Below are 27768 nucleotides of genomic sequence, written 5' to 3' on the forward strand. Positions count from 1 at the left end.
TTATGGTACGATTTTAATGCAAAAAATTTACACACTTTCAGAAAATTTCACCAATTTTTGTTAGATAATTAAAAATGAGAGAATAATGAATATCAATATACGTTAAACTTCATAAAAGGTTTTTAAAACAAAGTGAGAGAAATGTTATCATAAATGTTTAGTTTTGTCGATATGTTTCCAAATTGATTGGGAAAAACAAACAAAAGTCAGAAGAGCCTTATTCTGAAACTACAAAGGATGTGCAGGTTTGTGCGGACTCTTATTTTGTAAGGAAAAAAGGAAGTAGCTTTATCCAGTTCTTTTAGTGTTTTGACGAGCTGCTTCTGACAACAGGTGGAACGTGGAGAGCCTCTGACATCTGAGCTGGAGTAAATACGCGATGACAGAAAGATAACAACATGGTAAAACTCTTTTCTTCACATTTTCTGTTATTTCAGCATTTATTTACTTGAAGGCGAGGCAGCAGAAGGATCGTGACGTTCCTCAATCCTCACCGAAACGAAGCGTTAAGCTTTTTATTGCTCTTTGCTTTAATGTTATTGTGGGGATTTTTAAAGGGCCACTAAAAAGTGTGTGCTCCGTGGAAGTGGAAAACTTTGACATTTTACGACACTGTAATGTTCCTGTTCGTGTCCTCTCTCATTTGAAGTTATTTTTAAATAATTGTAAGTGAACGGTTGACTTAGCATCGTGAAATACATGACATGTGAACAGCGTGGTAGAAATATAACAGTAAAAAAAGAACAAAAATAGAGGTGGTTGTAAGAAATTTGTTAATATATATAGTTCTGCTCACATGCTTTACAATCTAATGAAATAACATGTACATTTTGGCTGGTTACCGAAACATATTTTCTTATAAGCTATTTCAACTGATATTTTTTCTGATATAGTTTTTTCTTTTTTTTCGTAAATGGTCTGAGTTCGTTTTTACAGTTTACCATTATTTCGTAAATGTACAATTCCTGGTTGTTCAGGTTGTAGACAAAAACATTAGATTTGTTTTGCCTTTGTGATTTTTGTTTCTCTTCTCCAGGCCTTTAAATGCTAAAGTTCTTCCTTCTATTGTTCTTGGTTTTCAAGGCCAAACAAAAATGACAGAAAAACAAATAGTCATCTGAAGCTAATCACACATATTTGTAATTATGTGTTATTATAGTGCCTACTGTCATTGTGGATTCTGTTGTCTATAATTAAACTCTAAATGTGGGCTATGTAAGTTGTTTAGTGCTTTGCTCTTGAATCTTTTACACATTTTGTCATCATAAATCCACAATCGTCATTTGTGTTGGGAATTAATGTCATGAAGCAGCACAGAATAGTGAAATATAGTGAAGTAGAAGGAAATTATTTATTTTAGTATGTGACATTTGTATTCATAATCATTCATTTTGATACCTCTAAGCAAATTTCAGAACAATCAGCTGTCTTTTAAATCACATGTCACCATTTCAGAATCTCACAGAAATACACGTGACAAAATTAAATATTTCAAGGAGTATGAATAGGTTTGCAAGTCACTTCAGTTTCACATTTAGTTGGAACATTTCTCATGTTGTTTTCAGGAAACATATTATCCTATGAAGAACCTTATTTGGAGTTACGATGAGTACATGCTGGCAGATGTCATTATCCAGAAATGCTAAGCAGGAAACAACACAGCAAGTGCAAACAATTTCCTTCTGTGTTATAAAAAACAGCTTTCACCTTGAGTCTGATTAACTTAATATTAAAGGGCCTTTGTGTGTTTTGGAGAGAAAGTTTTTCATCTTAAATGACCAGCTATAAGACTGGTTTTGATTTGTGAAACTCTTATTGCAGTTTCAGGAAGAAAGCTGAACAACGGATTGTGTCAGAATTTGAGTCTACAACTAAAGAGGAACTAAAGAGTGTAAATTAAACAAGTTTGTAGTTGGTGAAGACACTTATAAGAATAAATTCTTTCCGATGAGGTTGAAACCTTTACCGCTGATATTTGGCTGATGACTCAAGTTGAAACATTTGTCTGTGGGGTAAAGGAAGTTGTGAAATTATCATCTTCTCACTGCCGGTAAGGCTGCTGCAGCACTGAAGTTTGACAGGATCAATGTTTAAGCTAACTTGGCAAAGAAGATGCAATTATTGCCACTACTATTTTTAGCTGAGTCAATCCAATGTGAATTCAGGAAGCTTAGCAAGTTCAGCTGGAGAAAAACTTGTGATCCAAAATGAAAGATTATTTTAGCAAAAAAAAATATCTGATCTTGCATTTTTCACCTTGTGCATGTGCAGTTTGTTTGACTGTTGCTAAATGATTGAACACTTTGCCACTGTAGTGAACAGGTATAAATAAAGCTGTTCATAGTTTTTCAATGTTGATCTACATTTAGAGTGTCACACCACCCCTAACATGTTTCCTCCATCACTTACTTGTGATCTGCATCCTGTAAATCTTGATGACAGCAGGTTGCTCAGCTCTGACATAAAAAGATTAGAGGTTTATTATTGGTCACATCTAACTTCGCTCATCATTATTTGTAATTACCTTTCCACTTTAGTCATGGTATGAGTCACTTACTGTGTTTGAAACATATTGAAACCAGCAACCAAAACAACATATTTACTTTGCATTTCTGGACCTGATAAAGTGATTAGACTTTAAGTTTCTAAAGCACAACGTTATCTTCCTAGGTATTTTCTTGGAAGAGCAGGTTTTGGCTCTAAAGGATGTTTGGTCTCTATGAAGTCAAGGATGAATGTTTTTTTTTTTCTTTCAAACCAGTTTTTGTTGGACCTACACCTTGGGTTGCTCCAGATAAGCAGGTGTCATGTCATGAGAGAATACAGTCATGCCACATTCCTCCCAGACATTCTGACCTGATGAATAAGATCAGCTTCTGTCTTTTATCCTTCCTCATTCCTTAGCGTCTGACTGTGGTGAACGCCTCACTTCTGTCTGACCTTTCTTGAGCTGCTACATTCCAGTTTTTTTCCCAAAGCTCAGCAACACATGGAATGACTGACTTGTGTTGACTGACTGTGTTTATTTTATGATTATTTTTTTTCTTAAACATTGCAGTAATTTTTGAAGGTTATTTCAAAATTTTAAGACAAGAGAATTAATAGACTCATTGTATCAATTGTCATTTCAAGTTTGTTTTACATGATAGAAATGTAATGCAGTCAATAATTGTAAAACAAGCAATAAACTTTTTATTTTGTCGAATAAAATGAATGAATGAATGAATGAATGAATTAATCAAATTAATTAAGAATGATGATCATCAAATGTATTGATCAACATTCACATTGTTATTAATCAAAGGAAGTTCTAAACAGGCAGGTTTTTATCCTTGATTAAATGAACTAAGTATTTCAGCAGTTCTACAGTTTTCTGGAAGTTTGTTTCAGATTTGTGGTGTATAAAAACAGAATCTTGTCCTAGAAATGTTGTCCAGGTGTAACTGTCTTTATGTGTTTCTGAAGGTTCAGGTCGTGTCCTTCACCATTTTTTTTTGACCTGATTGCTAGTTTCTAGCCGTAATAACTGAAACTGTTTGCTGGTCCAAAGATAAATCTGTTTTGTTTCTGTCCAGCTGGAGAAAGTTGTGGCACATCCACACATTGATTTGTTCTAAGCACAAGATAAACAAGCATAGTCTGTAAAGTTGTGCATCTTGTTATCCATATGAGGATATGGCTGTTAAAGTTTGTTTTACTTTAAAATGCCAAAATTTAAACAAAATGTGATGCAGCTTAGCTTTCACAGTAGCTGAAAACAAAATGATGAACTGTTGAATAGGTTTCTTCTTGTAGAAATGTGCATCAGTCCCAGAAAAGCCTTTTTATGTTTATGCTTTTGAAATCTTGTTAATGAAAATAAAGTTACTTGAAAATTTCGTCATTTTTTTTATAAATTAGAAACAATATTTTGAATAATTTATTTTTAATGACAAAAAATAGGAGTGACTAAACTCTTCTTTTGTTTCCATCCACCAGAAAATCCAGACAATCCCTTTGCAATTGGAAGAGGATGGGATTTCCCACCGTGCTTTTGTTTCCTGTGAGAAGAAAACTTCAATCACTTCTCTGCTCTGTCTTCATTGGCCCCTTTTAGTGTCCCACAAAGCTTCTCACCGAGTCATCTGATTGGACCTTCAGACCCCTGTGAGGACTGATCTGCCAATCGCTGTTAGTTTTGGTGAGTGCAGTTTACTCCTCTGAACAGCTGCTGCAGTCACTTAGCTTATTCTGCAGCAGGGGTGTGTGTGAGTGTGTTTGTGTTTGCGTGGCCACCCTCCCCTCTATTTCCTCTACAAAATAGACATCCCACCCTCCTTTCCACTCCCATCCCCCTCTCTTTGCACTCTGAGGTTTTTCCCCTAACTCCCACCCTGTCGTAAATACACACTCACACACTCCTGCCACATGAGGCCCAGCAGCAGCCTGCTGTGTGTGAGTCACTGGAGAAAGTTACACTGGTGTGTCTGTGTTTTGCATACAGCAACGGCTCTCCTCTGCAGCTCAGCATTCTGAGGACAGCGGGATAAAAAGAGGAGATCTCAGTTCACTGCAGCTGATTCAGGATTTTGCAGAAGGTAATGATAGCCTCCTCACCTCTTAGTATTTGTAATAGTCTCTGTTATACAGCATGCTATTGTCAGGTGATGGTGGTGACTTTTATTGGTGCAGCTTATGGCCTTTTTATTATTTATAATTTAATGTTTTGTTCTTGTGAGTTAGATTGTAACTTTGTAGAAATAGTTAATTCCCTATACTTCGATATTCAAGATTTAAATTGAATGACATTACATTTTTTAAAGAAATACCTGTTTAATTCTAAAATATTTTTGTAGACTCAATAATTAGCTCTTTATGATATCAAAAGTATAGAATAAACTAAATAAAGCATTAGTTGGTTGCTTGGCTACATATGAATCAAGCAGTTCATGCTTCCTTTACATTTCTTTAGAACTTGCGGAAACAAATTGTCAATTGTCAACTCAATTTTCTCTCAGGTTTTCCCCTCAAAACCACAGATCATCCAGCTGAACCACATAATAGCTATTCTGTGACGCTGGTGGCAGCATTTATCACCCTTTAAGCAACTCGTCAGCCTCCTAGTGGCACAGCAAGTGGTGCTTAAGTTAAGCGTAACCATGACAATACCTTCCCACCGTCTGTATGCTTGTGGGAAGTCACCAGTAAACAATGACCCGTTATCTCTTGCCATCTGCTGTGTTACTGAGCAACAAATGTCTGTTTCAAATGAATTATTATTATCCATATAAGTTGTGATTGTATTGCAAAAAAAATCGTTAGGTAATTGTAACAATTATATTAACTTTTCTTTCTTTTGTCACGTTCAGAAGGTAGTAGCTAAATGATTGAAAATGGATTTATTATGACTAAAGAGCTGCCTTAGTGATATATTAGGTAGATGTGAAACAGATGTTGTAATGTAAAATAAGTCCACAGTCCAGCCATCCTCCCCATCTGTAAATCTGTTGGTGTTGCAATATTTCTTCTCTGCAAAAATGATGAAGACCATGCATACAGCTGTTTCATATTTTGTTGTAAATATGCAGGTTTTGATGTGGGCTGTTGAAACGGCACAGCTGTGAAAACACAGAAGAGAATGTGAGGCTGCTTTCATATGTGATTTTCTGAGAAATATTCAGTCGTCTGTACTTTTTGGGAGTCAGACTTCTTGTCCAACAGATAAACATATTGACTGATTTCTGGTGGCATATTTATTTTCTCTCACTCTATTCTCCAAAAATAAAAGATTTTTTGTGAGCACACAGCTTGAATTCAGAGTTATTAAAGCATAAAGCATATGGATAGAGGGGTGCCGCCTGAGTATTTTTTATTCCTGTTTCAATTGCAATACAAGCCCAAATCCAGTTCTACAATTATAGCTTACCCTTTCAGCTAAAAGTAATTAAAAACGCAGTAGGTTTATAGTTCACTAAAATAACACGCTACATTTCATCAGTGTTCCTTGTTAATGCTGTCATTGCGCCCCACTTACTTGATTAAGAATGTATTTGAGATACTTTTGTTCCCTCTGCTACAGAAATGTTTGTTCATGCAGATTAACATTAATATGCTGTTCCAACAAAGCTTGGTGACAATGTATCAATATAACTTTTACTTCTAAAGTAAGATAATAACAGATAATTATCTGACCATTCTATAAATTGGCTTCTAAAATATTTCTGTTTAGTTGCAGTTAATTGTGTGGCTACAAAATCTATAGAACATGCTGTTCTTCTGCTCTAAACAGTTACTTTAAATTTTGTAATATTTAATATTTATAGGTATGATGACAAGCTCCTAGTTGTGAAATGGTAACAAAGTTCTTTCTTGATACATAGTGGTAGCTTCAGAATCTTTTCTTTTGCTCACCAAAATAATGTTCATGGTCATAATACAGTGTTGTGTAAGCTGGTCATAACACTGCACACCAACAACAGTGATCGGTAGAGGAGTGTAATTCTGAACTATAATACCCATCATTTAAAAAGACTTGGATTATTACGCTGAACTGATTCTTGGGATTGGTTTAACTTCCAATACAGGTCTTGATTATTAGTTGGAAGTGACTTGCTATCTACAGTGACTTATTTAGTAAAAGGTAGTATTTTATTTTTTCTTTAATTGTGCTAAAGCTTTGAATATTTGGACACTATTGGGTTTCTGTAAGTCTGCTAATTTCAGGAAAACATGGCAAAGTTCTGAATATGAACATCCAGGTTTCTGATCGTTAATAAATTTAGGGTATTTTTACAGTCTGTTTAAAGATGAGATTTACTTTTTGAAGTTGCACCTTTTTGGATCTATTTAATGATTATGAAGTCTCCAGTAAAAGTATTTTATTATTTTTTTAAATGTTGAAGACAACAATAAAATGTGTATAAAATAGATTAAGACAGCTTGTGGTGTTTTTTCTTGACAGCAATCTCCATCATGGAAGTGTCCGGTAGACCAAACACATTGCCCTTCAAACTCCACAAATCAGCGTCTACTCCTCTCCGCTATTCGGGTGCAGTGAAGAAGGTTGCCAAGAAAAATCAAACAAAGGAAAGTGGAAATAAAGAGAAGGACAAACAAGTTGAATATGACAATGCTAGCTCTGAAGAGGAGACAGCAGAAGATTTAGTGCTTAAACCAACTACTGATTCCTCAGAACTTGCAGATGCAGGTGCTCATCGAATAAGTTTAAGACTTCCCTCAGAGGACAGTTTCTCAGAGGAAACCTTGGTGTCAGAGGAGAGGTTGGCAGAGGAAGCCAAAAAGAAGAATGAAGAGGAAGAAGCAGCAGCAAAAGAGAGGCAAGCTCAGAGACAGATGATGGCCATCGAAGAGCTTGTCCAGTCAGAGAAGAGTTACCTCAAAATGCTGCAGATCTGCACTGTAAATATCAGGAACAGCTTAAACAACCTCCAGGTAAGAATAAATAGCATGTAACTACATTTTTATGAAATATAGTGATAAAGATACTCAAAAAGATTAGGGAATATAGATTATTCACATTTTTGGGTTGTTTACAGCCATAGTTAGAAAGTAACTTATTACACTTACTTGAGTAACTATTTAAAAAAAAAGTACTTTCAGGAGTATTTTTACTAATTTATTATGAAGTATTATTGCTTTTACTTGAGTAAAATTTCTGGATACTCTGACCTTTGTGAGTAACTTCACTGAATGAAGAACAAATGTGTTTTAACCAAAAATTCACCAGATACAGACAGACACCTGCAGCTTTCGTTAAAGTTTTATTAGTTTTTTATTGAAAGAAACTGATTTGGAAAAGTGTTTCTTTTGCCTGATTTTATTTTGTGCTTAGGGTATTTATATAAAGTGGTTTTCTTTTTGGTCTTTAAAATACCAAAATTTCCTCGTAACTTTGTATTTTGGTCTGTCTGATGATGGCATTTTTAAATACTAAATAATTGATGCTTTGATCTGTTGCTCAGTATTTGAGTAACGTTTTACCAAATACTTTTTTTACTCTTACTTGAGTAATTTGTTGGTTGGCTACTTTGTACTTTTAATTGAGCAAAAATATCTGGAAGTAGTGCTATTCTTACTTGAGTACAATTTTTGTAATCTACCCACCTCTGTTTATACTATTAATTTTTTTTTTTCTGTAAGCTGTAAAATCTGAACATTTTACTGCCATCCACTCACATAATTACCAACTTACAGTTGGGAAGGCAAGAGGCTCCAACAAATACTTTGGCGGCATTAAAACTTTCTTCCTGTAAAATTTTGTTAAAAGACAGTCAGATGTTGTTTGAGCTTATATCAGGTTTCCTTCTTGTCATGGGAAGTGTTATAGTTTTAGTTACATTTAGACAGTCTATGTAATTGTAAATGTATATGTGAAAAAAAAAAAAAACTCTTAGATCATATTCAAATCTGGCACTAACATCTGTCCTGGGGATCATATTACACTTGGAAAGCACCAAAGACAGATTAAAAGGTGGCTTATGTAAGGCGATATTTGGAGAGGAAAGCGACCCATCTTGGGACACTTTGGACCACCCACTGATCTAATATTTTCTCTCATATTCCATTTTTCCAAATCCACCATTGAATTTATCAAAAACTTTTGCTGTAAATAGGTCTAATCAGGCAAATCTGAACAATTTGTCTAAACAATTTGAACTTGCATTCTGTAACTATTAGTTGAATTACGGTACTCATCCCCTGTAAGTATCATAAATTACCTGATATCTAGTGATTTATACTCTCCTCTTTTTATTCAGACCTTAAAATTATAGATCTGAATAATTATTTACTTCACAGGAAATCTAGAAACATTATTTGTTTATTGTAGTGAAAAGACCACCAAGCCAAAGTGGACTGGTTTTCAAATTAAATAGAAGTTTTAATGTAGATTTACCTTACTAGATATGCCAGGGTCTGATCATTTATGACTGACTGTTTATTATTACTTTCCATAACTGCTTTATTATCCCTTGATCCATTAATTTTATTACTTTATTTGATTAGCAAATGCTGTGTCTGAGTATTAAGGACCTAGCAGTCTAGTTATATTTTTTGCATTCCAGTAATGTACAAGTATATCAAACGGGGTGGGTAAAAAGTTGATTTTAAGCTATAATAACTCAAAAATAATTTTATTTTGAAGTTGCTGTGCACAATCCCAAAGGTCTGCTGCAGCTTCCTAATGACTTGCCATTTTCAGCTTTTCATTACCGCTGAGGAATTGCTTATTACAGCAAAATAATAATTTATTATTCCCGCAGTAATGAAATGAAGCCTCATAAAACATAATCATATTAAGGTTTATATGGTGATGGATGAGCCTGAAGATGAAGAAAGAGAATGAGCAGGAAATGAAAAGACCTTGCAGTGCTAGTGAAGGAATGAAATTATCTGGTGGATTCATTATGTTTTAGTGAAGATTTTTCTTATGGGAATAAAATATGAAAGAAATGAGAAAGGCATAAAAATACATTTAGATGACAATGGACAAAGGATGGAGAGGGTTGCAGAAGCAGCAGAGATGACGGGTGCTGGAAACAGAAAACAGAAAACAGCCACATAAATACAGCCATTGTATGACAGACAAGTCTCCTGTTTTCTCTAGAAATGTGCACATTGTTCTGTTTGCCGCCATGGTTTGTGCCCACTCTGCTCTCATTTGACTGAAATGGAGAGGGACAACATGTTTTTTCAGCTTCTGCTATTAATTCCTATCTATCTATTTTTAAAAACTGAATATGACTTCACAGTTGTAAAACATGCGTGACATCACCAGATTTAAACTGTGCAGTAATACAATCTGAATTAAGTGTAATGAAGTGTGGCTGCTGTTCCACATTTTCACGGTATACTTTACTTGTCATGTTCATCTTGACAACAACTGGACAGCAAAGTAGACAAATTAGATTTCTGCAGACACAACTAAACCAAAACTTAGAATTATAATTCCTTAAGTTATTTGGAAGAACAATTACTTGAATTACTTCCATCTGTTTTAGAAAGTGACTTAAGACAGAGCAAAGCAAATTAGAAAGATTTTATTCACATAAAAATCTTAAAATTGTGGCATGCATCTTATTTAGTCTCGTTTACTGTATCACCTAATAAAAGTGGAACCAACTGGATGGAGTTCTTTATTCTGTAATATAAAGTGGATATACATACAGTTGTGCTGTGAAAAACAGTATTATATAGTTCAAGGAACACAGCAGTAAGGTGAAGAAAGCTTGGAGCTTAACAGATCACCTTATCAACTTATCAGGCTCTCATTGTTCACTATTCAAAAATAGTTTCACACAACTGCAAACCTACAAAGGCATAGCTACCATCCCATCTGTCTGGTTAGACAATAAGAGCATCAATCAAGGTGATGTTCAAAATGTCTAGTTGTGGAGGAGCTGCAGAGATCCACATTAGTCATGTACTGCACGACTTGGGGAAAAGGTTTGAGCAAGTTGAAACAAAGCCTGTTGTCGGTTTACAATATATGAGATGCAGTGGACATGTTGCAGAAGATGGTCTTTGACATATGAAGTTATTACATTTTGACTTTGATATAAATTTCAGCGTCAGAATGTTAGTCTGAGGGTTTTCTTAAATGCAAAAGTTTGTTACGAGCTTCTGTCAAAAGGTAAAAAAATGGGGATACTAAGATAAGATAAGATTTATTTGTCATTGTCATCAACAGATTACAACGAGATTGAGATTTGCTTGACTCGAGTTAAGATGCAGGTTATGTGTATAAGATGCAGGTTATGTGTATAACTCTATTTGTCACATCTACAGCCAATAACTCTGTTTTATAAGTATATGGCTATGTAAATGTAATGCTAGCCAGCTTTTTAAAAGTGCATAAAGAAAAAGTGCAAGATATACATTGTGTCCATGCTACAATAAGGAGGATAATTTATGACTTTAATAGTTTAGCATATTTCACCCAAGATATGTATATGCAATATATCTTGCAAACTTTTCTTTTTCTGCCGCATAGAAAAGTTAATCAGGGTTTTATTTGTTTTTAAAAGTTGTTTTCATCTCATATTCTCCAAAGCCGCCTCCACCAGACCTGGACAGTCTGTTTCTGTACACAGAGGAAGTGATGAATGTGTCAAGCCGCCTCCTCAGCAAGTTGGAGCAGAAGCAGCTCAAGCCTCAAAACCCAGAATTTCTAGAAAATCTCTGTAAGTCACCCAAACCTTTGTTGTTCCCAATTAAGCAACATTCAAAGAGAAATATGTTCATATTACAGTGAGACTATTCTCCTAAGTATTAGACTAACTGCAGTTTCAGTGAGAACATGGTGCCCAAGGATTTACTGTATAAAACTTTGAAAGGTTGAAAGATGAAAAGTTGAAAATGTTCTTCCTGGGATAGTTTTCATGTATTTCTGTTTGTCAACTAAATATCTTCCACAATTTACTGTATGCTGGTGATTTAATATGTGCAATCCTTTTTTTTCAATATGCAACCTCTTCTCTTACAACATTTCTAAGGTCAGAGCATACAGAGGAGTGGGAGTAATTATAGAGGGCTGTAATTAACATATACCCACGAGATGTATTTTTTCTCAACCATTAAAAAAAGTTAATAACAGTTGAATTACCTTATTACCCTTAGCTGTATCTTAGCTGTATCTTTACCCTCTATGTGATTCTTGTATGTTAAGTCGTAGCGTACTTATGCATTTTGTTTTTCCTGGCAGGTGCTTCATTCCTCAGCCTCTCCTCTGAAATCGAAGCAGCATACAAAGAATACTTGTGGAACTACAATCATGTCTCGTTAGTGGAGAATGACTACAAACAGAACGAGGCACTTTGGAGTGACATTATTAAAGTCGTAAAGTCAGCAGCGTGAGTTTCAAATAGCAAGCTGGTCTTTAATAGAGCTTGTTTTTCATTAAAGTTACATAGTCTTCCTTTTTTTCTCCACCCCAGACCTGAAGTCAATGCCACCTCTCTGAGTTTCTTCTTGGTAATGCCAGTGCAGCGGATTGCGCGATATCCTCTCCTTCTGCAGACCATCCAGAAGCACACTGACCCCTCTCACCCAGCGTACGCCCTCCTGGAGCAGACTGCTAACACCTCCATCGCCTTGAACTGTAATATCAATGAGTACAAACGGTTCAGAGAAGTTGGTAAGACAGTTTTTGTTTACACATCAGAGTATTGCAATGTATTTTGTCACTACCACATTTTTACTGTATTTTATTGGGATTTTATATGAAAAACCTACATAAAGTAGCTCATAATAATGAGGTTTTAACTCATTCTTCTTTACAAAACAGCTCAAGCTCAGTGAGAGTGGATAAAGACATATATGAATACGTTTTCATCAATATTTAGGAATTTCTGACTTAAAACAAGCTCTTAAAGTTCAGTTTGGTCTAATTTCAAGTGTACTAAAATATTTTCACTAGAAACTAGACAAATATTTAGATTTTATTTAGGGGTATCTGAGTAAAGAGGGCTGAATACAAATGATAGCTACATCTTCTGAATGATTTCCACTTCATAACAATGTACTGATTTGTTTGAGACTATGACAAAAAAAACCCAATAAAATGCTGTGAAATTTGTAGTTGTTGCAAAATGCAGATGTTCTAGGTACTTTTAGATACTTTTGTAATGTTCTAGAAATGAGAAGAGTAAAGATTTAATCTAGTTTAATTTTAAACATTTATAAAAGAAGCTGTGAGATAATGTTTCTAATGTTTTACAGCCGATAAATACAAGAAGACTGAAAACCTGACCATTATGGACAAGATCAACCGGCTCAGCACACACAGCATCGCAAAGAAGACTGCAAGGTTCAGTCAGTACATCAAACATGAGACTGGAATGGCACCAAAGGTAGGAACCAAGATGACTTCCAGTACCACATCAGGTATTAGACAGAGCAGCCCAACCCACAAAGATGAATGAAGCAACACATGAGAGGGTAATTTCAAAACAAATAGCCTTGAAGCAGTAAAATACCTTTACCAGTGCACACCTTATCTCTAGCTGTGCCTCATTAGTTAATGATCCACAAGAGAAAGGTATGAACTGACCTGTTATTGAGCCAACATTATAAAATAAAAGTCTGGATAATCATCTGCAATCCAGCTTTTACCAACAGAGTTCAAAGCTTTGAAATAAATATTTCTCATCTGGAAAAAGAAGTTTCTGATTACTCCACCAGAATGGGACTTGAATCTAAAATAATAATAAAGTTTCTGAGGTTTGTTTGGACAGAAGAAGCATAACACATCAGAGCATTGTTTGATTGTAGTTATTTGTAACACTTTGCAGAGCAGCCTTAAAGGGAAAGAACATGAAAAACACCCTGGATGTGGTAGTTTAAGTTTCCACCAGCACAGTATTTGTAGAAACACACCTTGTAGGTGGAAACTTATGTTGGGAAATATGTTTCCACACCAGAGTTACAAGTATACTCCTGGATAGGAATTCAACACAGATTTAGCAATATTGGACCCTTTTTGACATCCCATCACTTAAATAGATAAATAGATGTAAATATGGCTTGTTTGTGTGATTTTTCTCTGCATAATCAAAATATAATTTCTGCTCAGAGGAAGAAAAAGATTATCAGGGCAGAAGTTCTACATGAAGGACAATAAAAACAGACTTCACATATATTCATCACATATATTCATAACATATTTGTAAAATCACTCTTGCTTTTATTCCCTTTTATAATTGTGAATAAAAGCTTGACCATGCTGTTATAAGAATGAATGATTAGTACATATTTTAAGACCAACTTCTTACAATATTGAGTTAAATTTATGCATCCAAAGTAATTCTTTTGAATACTTACCATTAACATAAGTAGATGGATCCTGTGATGTTACTTTATGACAAAATGTGGAAAAAGGCTCTGGTTATATCAGGGAAGACACCACAAACCGTATTGGCCTTTCAGTTCCATCTGCAAAATCACAGTTGCTATAGTAACCCCAATATGTTCAGCATCTGTATTGCAACAGTGATAGACTGGCTGCAGCTCCAACACTACTTCTTTTTAAAACATCAAGCAGCTATCGTTTGCAACCCTGTTTTAATGTATTAATATCTATGCATGGAATTGCACACAAGTGGATTTAATAACTGTTCATCATATCTGAAACCTGTAGCTCTTGAGCCACTAGAGGCTCTTCATATCAGGTTTGATCAATTTGTTAGTTTTTTGATAGATAATTAGTGAATAATTGCAGCAAATTTCCACAAGGAACTACTACTATTTTTTAAATCTACTTCTTGGTCATTAGGTTTGAAATTTGTATGCATTCAAAATCAGTAATAATTTTTATGTAGGGCAAAATTGTGTGCCCAAGCAAAAATTGTGACTTTGATTTCAAGATCTCACATTGCACAGACACTAAATATATATAAATACATTTCAGAGGAAATAAAATAAGGATTTTTTCATAGCATTTTTCAGGAATGTCATCATCCCATAGAAGAAAATGTATCCATCCTGGATTGCAGTGCTGCAAAAATGTTGTCTTTCTGTGCTTTAAAACATAAAAACATAAATAAAATTATGGTTCTTTAAGCATGAATACAAATTTTCTTTCGCAGATATTGATGAAAAATTATAAGCAGTATTTTTTTCAAAAGGTCGTGTTACATTTGCATTTCTTAACAAGTTGTATTTAGCAAGACTGGGGACAAAATGGGTCTTTCAGTTCTAAAGGTTGTGCACCCTTGACTTGTATGAACAATAAACAAATATTACTGTGCTGTCATGCACTCATGCACATTTTACTGTATTTTCTTCTTGTGTTATTTTGCAGCTGGTGGATGAAGAGTTTGATACCCTCGAAGGTTTCTTTAACATTCTGGAATATGGGATCCTGGTGCTTCTGGAGAATGTGGAAACTTACCTTTTCCACCTACAGGTAATTCTACCATAGACAAATAATAGTAGGAATGTGTAATTTTCAGCTCTAATCAGATATCCTCCATAAGAGTAAAGCTAATTATTATAATGCGTGACACGGAGGAATGAAGATTAACATATATTAGACATACACTTTGCCCTTCATGCAGTAGATCCTGGGCATAATAACCCCTTATTATCTGTTGTTTGCCCTTGACCAAATCTAGCTGCAAGACAGAAACTGAATGTAAAACATGTGTTTCTTTGTTTACAGTCACATTGATGGGTCATCACATTCCTAACTCATGATCTACTTACCTTCCTCCAGGCTGCTTTGTGTAATTTCTGACATGCCATTTGAGAATTATTTGAAAATATTTTAGAAATACATTTTCCTTATAACTATTTTAACTATTTTCTGCTCCTTCAATTTGTCAAATGTTACAGCAACAGATTGAGGTGATTCACATTGATCTAAATAATTTCAGTTAAAAGTGAAAAAGTACCACATGTTCATTTCTGAAGCTCAAACTGGACCAACTGACTCACATACTGGAACTTTCCAGTCCAGTAGCTGTGGCTGGAGAAGTTGAATATGAATAAACATTTTCCTGCTGCCATTTGAGTCACACTGAGTAAAACCTGGGGCTCATTTTAGGACAAACACTAGAGTCCAGTGTTTTACGGTCTAAAATTATTCTCCCTGTAGTTTTTTTTTCTACTTATTGTCCTATGTCTTTTTTGTTTAACATTTCCTTCCTATCCGTTTTTCTGTTTTTTCACCATTCTCTGTCTTGGATGTATTTTACCAGGAATATTATTTTATAACAAGGCCATTATTACTTTCAAAGTGATTTTTAAAAAAATTCTTCCCTTACAGCTTGTTGCTTCAGCAACTACTCGAACTTTTAATGTTTTTTTCCACAGAAACATAATTGAATACACCAATTGAGATTTAAATGTTTATGTGTTGGTCTGCAGAGGCTCCTGGAATGTAAGACAGAAGAGTTTGACTTTGACATGGATGGCGAAAAGGCCCCTATTTGCTACAAGGAGATCCATACTGCACTCAGACAGTGGATCCTTCCAATGTTTGTAAGTCATATGAAGGAAATTAGAGTAACTACAGAAAAAATTCAAAAATATTTCTCAATTAAAAAAAAAAAAAAATCAAATAAATAAACAATCCATTCTGAAAGTTCTCAATATTTGATACATGATATAAGAAGTGTTTGACATCAACTTTTACTCTTGCCATTTTTTTCAGGAAAAAAGGATGAGGACCCTGATTCACAAGCCACTCTGTGAACTGCGGGATCTCCTGGTGGGACCGAAGAACCTAATTAGAAAAAGACTCCACAAGCTGCTTGACTATGAAGTGATAGAGGGAAAACCCAAACTGAGCTACGAGGAACAGGCTGTGGCCAATGCATACAAGTAATGAAAGACAAATAAAATTGAGTTAATTTACCAGCTGATAGCTGTAAATATTGTAACTAGGTTAATTCAGTTTTAGCTAAACTGTAAATAATGACAAAAAGGCAGGAACACCTTTTCTCCCAGAAATATGGCGTCCAGAAGCCTTTTTGCTACAATGTGGAAAGGAAATCTGCAGATTATGGATTCAGTCTAAAACATCTAAATCACCATTAGAATGTTTCATGTCAAAATTCCTACTTTTTCTCAGTTTTGGCTGGTCAGTTTTGCTTTACATACAGTTAAAACCAGATATTTACATAAATTGGGGAACATTTTTTTTTTTTTTTTTGCCCCGCTTGACTTTAAATTAAGCAAAACATTTGCTGTTTTAAGTGAGCTAGGATCACAAGAATGATTTATTTTTGCTAAATGCCAGAATAAAGATTGAGAAAGTTTCCTTTAAGTTTCTTTACATACCGAAGTCCACATGCATTTCCTTACTGCTTGCTTTACCTTCCTTTTAAAATGGATGCCATTTGGATATCCTTCTACAAGATTCTCACAGTTTTTAGATTTAGGTTACTTTTTTTTCTGTCAACTTTCTCACACACATTTCAACTCTTCTCTCAAATTTTCTACTGAATTGAGATCAGATTTTTGCGACAGCCACTTAAAAACAGATTTTGTTGTCATTGAGCTTGAGCCACTCTGTTAGTAATGTGATGTTATGCTTGGAGTTGCACTACAGGTACAACCTATTTTTACCCCAAACGTTATCTTTTTGGGGTGATTTCTTTGGATGTTGCTTAATTCAGTGTAATGGTCTTTGCTCATGGAGCTTTTTGTTTTGTAAAGTGCACCAGTTCCTTCTGCAGCAAACACCAACACAACATCATGCTTCTGCTTATACTGGAATGATGTTCGCAGGTTTGAAAGGTTCAACCTTTTTTCTTGAAATGTAACATTATAGCAAAATACTTAATCATCCACAAAAACGTAGGTCTGAATACAAAATATCCGCTTTCTTCTGTACTGTCAGAATGGTATTAAATTATTTTTTTTTGTTGCCATTTTCTAGTTTTGAATTCCACATTTCTTCCCCTTCCCTCTTCACTTCCAGGACAATCAACACATTGCTCCTCAATGAGCTTCCTCGCTTTAATGGCCTCGCTCTGCAGATGATCTGGGGAATGTTGGGGACATTCAGCTGCTTGCACAGAGACCTCGCTGCAGACATGGAGCAGCTCTTTCAAGGCTTTGCACTACAAGTACAAGCTTCCATACTTAATGATAACGCTGTTAACTAGGCAAATATTTGATACTTTAACGCTTATTCACACTGATGTTCTTATCTGCAGCTTCCTCACAGTTCCTGTCATCCAAAGGAATTCCAGGAGTGGGTAGAGACTGCTGTGCTTGAAGGAGCGAGAAATTTGGACATTTTATGCCAAAGTGTGCAAGAAACCCTTAATTCTCCAGTTGTCCAGGTTGAAATATATATTTTTATTATTCATTGATAAATATTCTTATTTTTTGATGACTAATATATTTATGCTAATGCAGCTCAGCAACATAACTTCTCCAATGTAGCTGAAACATAAAATGTTGTGGTCAGAGCCGTCTTTAATCTTACTGCACTTATATAATTAGCACTGGCAAAAAAAAAATCAATAACAATATCTTTATCACAATAGACATGTGATCAGTATCAATAGATAGTACATATGATAGAATATTCATTGAATTTCTATCCAGAACCGCTCAGCATTCTGGGGGATGTAGGCAGAGGAAAGACTTTAGCCAATCTCATGGCTAGCTAAGCTAGGTGTACTCATTCGCTCTTTGGTTACCTAGCAATTCACTCACTCTTTGGTTACCTAGCAACAACCTGCTGAGTAACTTGCGCAGCAGCAGTCGAAGGTTTTGTCACTGTGCCTCATAACTGTTTAAAAATAAAACCAGTCACCAGTTTGGCAGAATTGATCTGATCTGAAATGCTTATATGGTGATATGTTTTTTAGCCATTTTGTCCAGCCATGTAGTTTTTCCAAGCTGAAAACCTAGTTACCAACTTATTGTAACCAGTTATAATAAGTTTTTCCAAGATGAGCAACTTGTTTTACAAACTGAATGTGTGCAGACCTTTGACCACAACTTGACAGATGCTTCATTTTTGCTACCAAGCTAGCATAAGTTATTCCCTTTATACATTGACCATAATTGGGAATGGAGCGACAGGAAAAGGAGTTACAAGCTTAATTTCAGATGATTTATATCTGGCACCAAAGGAAGCTCAAAACTCCAAATCACTGCTCGTTTATATGTGTTAATTACATACTTTACTGTTCCTTAGTCACAGCTGGCTGCAATTCCTGCTGTTCTACTTGTTCATCATACTAACTTGTCAAACAACTTGCATAAAAATACCTTTTAAGAGAGTGGAATGTACACATCATGTTTTGTTTGAAGCTTACAAAGCATACCTTAAAAAGAAGTGTTTGCTGTCCAACAGGTTTTGCTGAATGAATTTGGGTCATAGGACAGTCAGAACAATGATACCTGTGGCTTTAGGCCATTCTCGTGTGATCATTACTCACTGATCTGCTCAGACTTTTTTAGACTGCTCTGTTTCAGTAAAGGTAAAAACCACATGCAGTAGTATTAAAATCTTTCAAAATGCCTGAAACAATTTCAGTTGGTCTATTCATTTAATTTCTAATTTATGTTTTGCTTTATTTTTTATTCATGTGTGTATTTTTCTATTCTTTCAGCCTCTGAGCCCGTCGTGTCAGCGGCTCCTGAAGCATCTAACAGATAAGCACGGCTCCGGTAAGATCTTCCAGGTCACAAACACGGTGGTGGGAACCCGGGACTTCGACCTGAACCTGACCAAGGGGGAGTTTGTTGCCCTTATCAGCGAGTTTGACACCCGCGGAGACAAACGGAGGTGGCTGGTTGATTCAGGAGGTAAAAACTATTTTTATCAGGAACTTTTAAACTTGACTGGCTTAAAAATGAGAAAATTTAACCAATTAAGCTGATGAAAAAAAGTAATTGAGAAAAGAAGCACAGTGGGTCATAAGTGGTTTCTTGCTGTGATCAAGTTTTAAAGGGTTGTTTGGGATTTTTTGTAGTTTTTATTTTAGTATTTTGCTGCCACCTATTGGTTGACTTTACACATTACACTAATGGTTTGCTTTTATGACACAAAACAATACAATTTTATTTTTTTAAAACGTTTTATTGGCTCTAGTGGCCTTTATTTGATAGTTAATTGACAGGAAAGTGGGTAATGAGAGAAAGGGAAGACATGCGGCAAAGGTCGCCAGGCCGGGAATTGAACCTGCGACAGCCGTGTCAAGGACTATATGTGGGTTGAGCTTAACCCCTGCACCACCACAGCACATCCCATCAATGAATAGCCTTGCATTAAAATGGATTTGGCTTGTAAAATGTATTTTTTCTCTTATTATTAACAATTAAAAGATTGCGCTGGATAAATTTCCTGTATAAAATCTAATTCACCAACAAGAGACATAGAGAAACAGTTAAATTTTGCCATCTTTTGTTAATTTGAGAATGTCAGCTTTTTAAATTTTGAATAAAATTTATATTTTTAAATGTGTTTTTAAGATTATTATTATAAGTTAACTCAAATGCTGATTATTTATTTCAATCTGACTGTCTTTAGACCTTAATAAATGTAAAACATGTTTTAGATCCTCTATAGAAGAAATTATTAATATTATGAAATTTTAAATTGTGTGTTTTCAGCAAAGAGAGGTTATGTTCCTTCATCAAAGCTCATTCGCTATCACCAAGCAGCAGAGGACCCGCCCCCCTCACCATTCCTTCCTACGTCGGGAAACATGATGGCGTTCAGGAGACACTCCTGCATCCCGGATCCCCAACTCATCCACGTCACAAGTCAGCCTTTATTCCAGGTAATTCACAATTTTACTTTTTTGACCGATTCCACACATTTACCTCATTTGTAGTGCTTTTTTCTGTTTTTGTGTGTCTGATGCTCCTTTACTTTTTATTTGGATAACATAGCTCAGTTGTTTATAACTACTATATTAAGAGGCATATTTCAGGAAATTTAGCTGCACATCTAAACAGCTAAATGTTTGCTGTTTAGATGTGCAGCCTGAAGTTTGCCTGAAGTTATAAAAAATGTGAAAGAAAGAAGTGTGTTACTCTACCTGCCATTGCTGTCTATGTACTACTAAAGACAAACAGGTTTAGCTTAAATTTCAAATACAAAAATTCATGTTTTGATGAACCATTAGCTCAGTGTTTCTTTGCTCAGGATTTGGTTTTCAAACACGATTTCATAGACTGAAATCTAACATTGTCTTAAAGCAACCAGATGCTAACTGCAGGATGACATTGGTTATATTATGCATATTATATAAATTTCTAAGCTCATGAAAAGAAAATGGTTCAGATATTTATGCCTTAGACCTCCGGTCACATCTATGAGATTAAAATTTTCTGACACCAAAATTTGAAAGCTTAATTAATTTTGTAAAATGAACGATCCTCTCAGATCTTCTGCTTTCTCTTGTGACAGCTCTCTGCAATGAAAGCATCAGTCATTAAACGTGCACTCTGATCATTATAAATCCTTCTTAATGAGGATCAGCTTAAGTATATTTTATTATTATCATTAGTATTTTACTTCAGAATTGAGTCACTTTTTCACAAGAGAGGGCTCCTAAGTTAAGAGTTGATCAGTGATATTAAGTCAGTGATTGCATAGAGAGGGGTGGGTGTCTGAATGCACGTGTGTTATTAATGGAAGCTTCCATAATTAGCTGTTTAACCTTGCAAGTCGGCTGCCAGTTAATTTATGCGACGCAGAACTGCAGGCGGAGATAAAGCTCCTCTCTCCTCGTGTGCATGTTGTCCGATTGATTTACTTTTGAGACCGCGCTACTGAGAGATGGAGTGTCAGGATACTACATTTGGGATGGTTTATGGGAGTGTGTACATGACTGACTCCTGTTGGGGTGTGGGCATGTGTGTGTGTGCGTGTGTGGACATGGGGAGTTATGCACATGTGACTGAGATATGTCATGCTGGTAAAAATGAGTAATTGCTCCAGTGACCTACGGTATGTTGATGTTTTTGCCTTCCTGCATCCTCCATAAACCAGAATCTGCTCATAACACACAACCTTCACACCTCCACCCTGACCATGCCACAGATCCCCAGACACTGTTTTCTGGTCACAAGCTTTAGGATTTCACACAGCCTTGTGATGTTATGCCGTATGGAAACTGAGGCAAAACGCTAGTCCTGAAAAGCAAGATGTATCAACAATACTGACGTTCATTGCAGCTTAATTTGTTAGAGAAGAGAAACAATTTTATTTCCAGCCTTCCATTAGAGAGTTCTAATATGTTATTTGTGTCAAAAGTTTGTTTCAAACTGGAGTTGGAAGAAAATTTTATAAACATCCAGCATATTATTTGCAATAAATGGAAATCAGAAGAATTTTGAGTTTGAAAATACTGGAGAAATTTCAGCAACTCAGAGCAGGGTCTATTCAAGACAAAATTTTCTGGATCTAAAATGTTGCAAACTGTGAACATTAACAGTATAGCTTAAGGCAACATCGAGGATTTTTACTCAACAAAAATTATCCTGAAACTTCTCTGACTATCCCGGTGAGCTGATCTGTCTCTCTACTCTTCTTCCTCTCAAACAATCTGGAGTGACTGCCTGATTTAAACAAAAGAAATGTTTTGCTGCCAAGTTGAATATTTAAATAGATGAAATAATAGGTATTTAGAATGCAAATTGACAAAATTGTAATAATTGACCTTTATAGATGTTGACAAAGTGCATCCAGTTTGATGCTTATTACTGTATGTGTGAAATATGCATCAGCCAGCATTAGTGGGATACATTAAGATCAGAAGCTGTTTAAAACACATTCACAGCAGTAGTCTGTATAGATAATTCTCAGAAAATTTGAATATTTGTTCCAGTGCTCAAAAAGCAACACATTTTGTTCTGATCTTCTTAAATTCACCTTGTGTTGTTTGATCATTTATTAAAGAAATCTGTCTTGAAAATTAGGAGATTAGCTTGTCAGCCTCATAAACTTGCATCAAGTTATGGATCTATTACCAAATCTTCACTTCTTCACAGCAATTATTTATTATATTTACAAATTTATTTCAGAAATCTCAGAGGAAAAACTGTTGCAAAACATCCCAAATGACTCAAAAGCAGCAACATGTTTGGCATTTCTAATCGAGACAAGTTTGTTACTACCACACTTACCGGTATATGTTAGCCCTACCATCATCCTCTTGACTTTTTCTCTTGTACTGAAATTCAGCTGCAGAAGATATCTGTCTCTCTCTCTCTCTCTTTTCAATGTGAATATCTTTTCAGCCCATAGACAAGGTACCTTCACATTTTTTTTTTACTTCCTTTTGCTGTAAGGCAAAATTCTAATCAAATGGTAATTGGTGTGGACTGTCGGGACAGAACGGATGTTGTAGCCCAGAGGTGAGCTGTGGGGAAGGGTTTGTTAATGACATCGAGCAGCCACCTAAACTCTGCTATTAGTGCTGGTGGGGCGCTCTGTCATACCAACACGAGGCTCATTAGGAAGCCTTCGGTCTGTGGATGTGTGAGCGTGGGTGATGAGCTGGGATTTGTCAAGACATAACTAGTGGGCTTAACCTTTCCAGAGAATATCACAATGACGAATTGTAGAAAGTGTGCAGTTTTTCTTCTGCTTGCAATTTTTTTTTTCAGCTGCTTGAAAAGGTGTGTTTTAAATGAATTAGCAAAGAACTGCTTAGTACAAAATTATCACAACATAAACAGATGCTTAAAAAGCAGTAAAAAGTATTTCTGTTCTAGGGCTAGAGTGAAAAACGTATCATAGTATAAGCATTTCATGCCAGTCAATATCAATAATTATTGATTAGTTTTTATTTTAAATATGTGAAATACTGTGAATTTTCCTATATTATCCACAGGTTTCACTCCATTGTATTGTTTCTTTATTTTTAGGCAGTTTTCAGGCATGGTAGTGAAACCTGAAACTGCTACCAGTTACTCAGCAGGTTGTTGCTAGGTAATCAAAGAGTGAGTGAGTTGCTAGGGAACCAAAGAGCGAATAAGTTAGTTGATTCCACCAACCTTGCTCAGAGAGGTTGAGCAGCTAAAGTCTTTCCTCTGCCTAAATCCCCCAAAATGCTGTGCAGTTCTGGATCGGAGTTAAGTAAGATGATTGAATATTCTGTCAGATGTATGCTGAGATTGATCATGTCATTATACATATTGTTATTGATTTATTGTATATCCCTGTTCTGTACAAGCCATCCAGTTCTCGCCATATTTTGTTTACAGGGAACTATTCCAGTTGAACTTTTTACAGGTGTAAAAATGCAGGAAATTTTGCTCCACAGTTTAAAAAACTCAAATCTCTTTCACATATACAGCATCCTCCACACTTACTGGCTCCCCTGGTTATTTAAGCATAACAGATCGTCCACCATTCTGAACAGCGTGCTTTGTGTGCATTTCATATTGTCATAATTTGTTTTATGCCTGACCACCTGGAAAGTATATTGCCAACAAACACAGTTGTCGTTTCATTTGAACAATGCACACACTTGCAGTGTGTTTTGTAAACTCCTCATGTTTTTATATGTCATGATAAAAAGCTTTTCTTCTAGCACAGCCTACATTTTGAATGTAGATCACTTCAAATGGTACTTATGGAGACTGTGACCTGTTTCTGTTTTCTAACAATGAGCTTTCTAGTAACACAATGAACTAGGGTCCATGTTCAGTTCCAGCTTATTGCTCCAACTGTCAATATTGACCAGTAGCAATTTTCTTGTAGCCAACTCTTGATGTATCAGCATTAGCACGTATCATCCTTACTTTTCAAGTAATGTACCCTGTCTTTATTAATTTAAAAAATGACTAAAATAAAGGGATCTGTGACACAGCACGTCTCTACCCAAGAAGAGTCACAAATTTCTAATTGAAAGTTACTTAACACAAAATAATTTAATAAGCAAGACATGAATTTTAATATGTCTTCTATCACAAGTGTTTTGTTGTTGACTTACCGTCCACAAACCACTTGCTGCATTCTTGTTTATTGTGCAGCCGTTTTCATGTGCAAGTGTACATGTATAGTTGACAAGAATGACAAGAGGCCCTAAAACAGTTTGTTTTGAGCTCAACAGACACAACTGAGCAGAGTAAAATCTAATCTAAGAATGATATTGTTTAAAAATGTAATTGACATGTTTGAGCAAGGAAGCATAAAAGGTCAAATATAAATTTAATATGACACAGTCATGTTACATTGAACATTTTCTCATCTATTCTTGGAAAACTGATGTATTTCACTTTCTTTTTAAGGTGGTCGCTGCCTATGACTTCATGGCGAGGGGAAACCATGAAGTATCGGTCCGTGCCGGTGAACCCGTCCGGGTCCTGGAGTCGCAGGACAAACGAGGGAACTCCGAGTGGAGCCTGGTGGAGGCCAGAGGTCAGAGAGGCTATGTGCCCTCCAATTACCTCACCAGGATGCCTGTTGGCACAGGGTCACTGGCCCCTCCACTCCACTAAGAAAACACCATGTTCTGTGAATACTACAACATTTTGTCATAAACCTGCAGCTGCATCCTCAAAAACACTTTAAGTAGGTCTATTTTGTGTCAAACATAATTTTAAACTACATCTTTCATTAGTTTAAATGAATGTCCACTGAGGTGTTTCCTCACAGCCTTCCATAAAGAAAACACTTTTCTTCAACATCAGGAGAAAATTTCATTTAAATTGAAAGTTTTATGGCTTTGTTTATCCACTGTCTGGGTAAGTGGATACATTTAAAGTTAACTACATGCAATATCAAAAACAAATTCAAACAAGTTAGACATAATTTTGTGTCTTTTTTGTAACCAACAGAAGTGCAGCACATTGTAGAACTTGCAGATTCTATTATTTTCAGTATTTAAGCTTTTTTCTGTTTTGTTTTAATATGTATAAAATATTTTCTTTTTATTGTTTTTTGTTTTTTTTTAAGAAATTGCCATCTCACAAAATCTCATACACTGTAGCTAAACCTCACAGTCTGCCATTTGAGGGTGAACAAACTAGAAAGGTCCAGGCTCAAGTAGCCAGAATTTGTGCAATAGAAAATCTTGATTTTTGTTATGCCTCAATGTGGATTTTTTTTTGGTTTATTTTATGATTCTCAAGTTTTCAGATATGACACTGGATAAAAATGAAGGAAGCTGCTGCTCCTTAGCTAACTGGTTTCGGATGCCCTGCTTATGGGCACTAAAAAGAGTAGAGGCTTACTGTGAATGTAGCATGAAGTACAATCTTGAACTCTGGTAAATTCTGGTGGTTTTTATTAGTGCCAGAGGACAGTTTGGAAAGCTCTTCTGATCTGAAGAAAAATAAAGAATATTAGGACTAACCTTGACTCATTTCCCATTATCCTCAGCAGGAAAGAAGAGCATAGCAATTGAAAAAGATAGACAGCATGTTCTCATTAGAGGCTCTCTGTGTCAGTGAGGGAACTACAACAGCTAGACATTGAGAGCAAACAGTTGATGTGTGCGGTCCCGTCTAATGTGAAAGTGTGCTGACAGGTGAGTGTGTGTGGGAATCTCTCCCTCCTCCTCACCTGGAAGCAGCGGCAGCATTGTATCAAGACTGGCAGGTACACAACGTTCTCATCATCTCACACGATGTAATGGGATGTAAATGCAAAATATCTCAACGGCTGAGTTGAAGGGAGCTGAAAACGAGATTTATTCTCAGGAAAAGTTTCAGGAGGTGATTTGTTATCTTTATTTAAACTCCCTCACCCCCCGTTACAGCAAAGATTGTCATTTCTTGGACAGATTTGACTTAACAAGGTTTATGTAATGGATATAAAACAGTCCAAGCAGGACAGAGGTGACCTACTTCTGTGTTCAAACACACCTGATAATGGTTGTTGCTATGGATACAGTTTAATCAGAGTAGATCATGTGTCTCTCTAGTGTTTATTTTCAAGTTGTTGAGACATTGCAGGATTACGTTTGATATAGTATGTCAGGTATTGAGGCCAAAGATGATTTAATTCCAGCAGATTCTTACAATCTCTCAACATGAAAGAATTTATAACAACTAAAGAAAGATTTTACAATAACATTCACCTTTATTTTCTATATAAATAGTAAAAACAATATAGTAGCTTTTTTTAATTTAAATATGAATATATACAGTACTTGTGCTGATATTGTAGATAAATAATTAATTGCTGAGTGGATTGATTATTCAAAATTTAGAAACAGTCAGGCTTGTGGATTTTGCCACCTTGTGGGTTAAAAGACATAAAAGCAGTGATAATCCTTTAAACTGGAACAGTTTCTTTCTTTCAGAAAGACATTTGCACAGGCCTTCAGTAGCCAACATGGTAACCAGACTTTGTGTTCATAAAAATCTTCTGACAAGTTGCATTTGCTGCTGTGTAGCAGAGGGAGCCTCGGCGGAGTCCGAGCTGCTCAGCTGGATCTCATCTCTCTCCATCAGTTTGAATGTCAGATTGGAGCAGAGCAGCAGGAGGCTCAGGAAAGGCATGCTGCAATGGTACTCCGCAAAATGCCACAGTAGCAAATGTCCCTAAGGTTAGCAGGATGAACACGGAAATCACTCAACCCCTGAGAATGTTGGCTGCTTTTAACTCATCAAAGGCCATCATAACAGGAAGGATGCTTGTTAAGAAAATGACTTCAAACTGGATACATTTGTGTAAATCATGCAGATGACAAAAAAGTTGTGTTAAATTTAGATTGTATTTTGTGTCTTTGCATATATTTTGCATGTACATTGTGCAACCTAAAGTTATTTACTGCTGACATCTGTAACCACTTGCCAAAAACTGGATTAGTTAATACCAGAGTTAAAGAGATTTTTGACCTGAAACGGCTGTTGTTTTTCCATACTTCCATCACTAGAGGGAGTGTGTGATACTGTTTGTGCCTAATCTTTTTGAGTACACAGTGTTACTGTGTTATATAGTTTTGTTTGCGTTTAATACCAACATCATTACCATTGTCAGTATTTATCCTGACATGACCTGAGCTCTATAATGACCTAGATTATGTAATTTCTGTTTATACTATTAATGTAACAAATTAACCTGCTGATAATGTTGCTTTCTAATTTGTACTGCAGTGCTCTTTGTAATTTATTATAATGTAATTATGTTAAACCCTGTTGTGATTTTAACTTATTGGCTGCTGCAGGGCCATTCTGGAGCATGAAGTCCTTGGAAGTGTTGCCGGCGTTACGCTGTTGAGCTCATTCACTCACACATGTATTTGCACAGCAGATGGGAGTTTCTGCAGTGCAGCAGCACTGTGTCAGGGCAGCTGTGATCTGGTTTTGAGGCTTCAATAAAACAGCGCTGAAACCTGT

General features: G+C 35.7%; 1 protein-coding gene across 3 annotated transcripts; it reads left to right on the forward strand.

Annotated features, from left to right (window-relative positions):
• Positions 1 to 291: 291 nt before the first annotated feature.
• Positions 292 to 27768, forward strand: arhgef37 (Rho guanine nucleotide exchange factor (GEF) 37). 3 transcript variants are annotated; one of them, XM_032554984.1, is made up of 17 exons: positions 292 to 401; positions 3979 to 4180; positions 4484 to 4577; positions 5568 to 5619; positions 6941 to 7431; positions 11051 to 11180; positions 11702 to 11849; positions 11934 to 12133; positions 12718 to 12848; positions 14798 to 14902; positions 15865 to 15978; positions 16151 to 16320; positions 17423 to 17570; positions 17661 to 17789; positions 19074 to 19269; positions 20077 to 20246; positions 24712 to 27768. In XM_032554984.1, exons 5-17 carry the CDS (start codon positions 6952 to 6954, stop codon positions 24919 to 24921), a joined length of 2331 nt encoding a protein of 776 aa, XP_032410875.1. In that variant the 5' UTR covers positions 292 to 401; positions 3979 to 4180; positions 4484 to 4577; positions 5568 to 5619; positions 6941 to 6951; the 3' UTR covers positions 24922 to 27768. The 3 variants fall into 3 exon arrangements, with proteins under 3 accessions (XP_032410875.1, XP_032410874.1, XP_032410877.1); XM_032554983.1 differs by lacking the exon at positions 5568 to 5619; XM_032554986.1 differs by lacking the exon at positions 5568 to 5619 and having other exon boundaries at positions 305 to 401; positions 4097 to 4180.

The sequence above is a fragment of the Xiphophorus hellerii genome, chromosome 23 (genome assembly GCF_003331165.1).
Source record: "Xiphophorus hellerii strain 12219 chromosome 23, Xiphophorus_hellerii-4.1, whole genome shotgun sequence".
Lineage (NCBI taxonomy): Eukaryota > Metazoa > Chordata > Actinopteri > Cyprinodontiformes > Poeciliidae > Xiphophorus > Xiphophorus hellerii.

Excerpts from the sequence above, each read along its gene's own strand:
- arhgef37 (XM_032554984.1), top strand. The coding sequence starts at position 6,952 with ATGGAAGTGTCCGGTAGACCAAACACATTGCCCTTCAAACTCCACAAA. Across the intron at positions 11,850-11,933 it reads AAAGTCGTAAAGTCAGCAGC|ACCTGAAGTCAATGCCACCT; the intron begins GTGAGTTTCAAA and ends TCTCCACCCCAG. Across the intron at positions 16,321-17,422 it reads GCTGTGGCCAATGCATACAA|GACAATCAACACATTGCTCC; the intron begins GTAATGAAAGAC and ends CTTCACTTCCAG.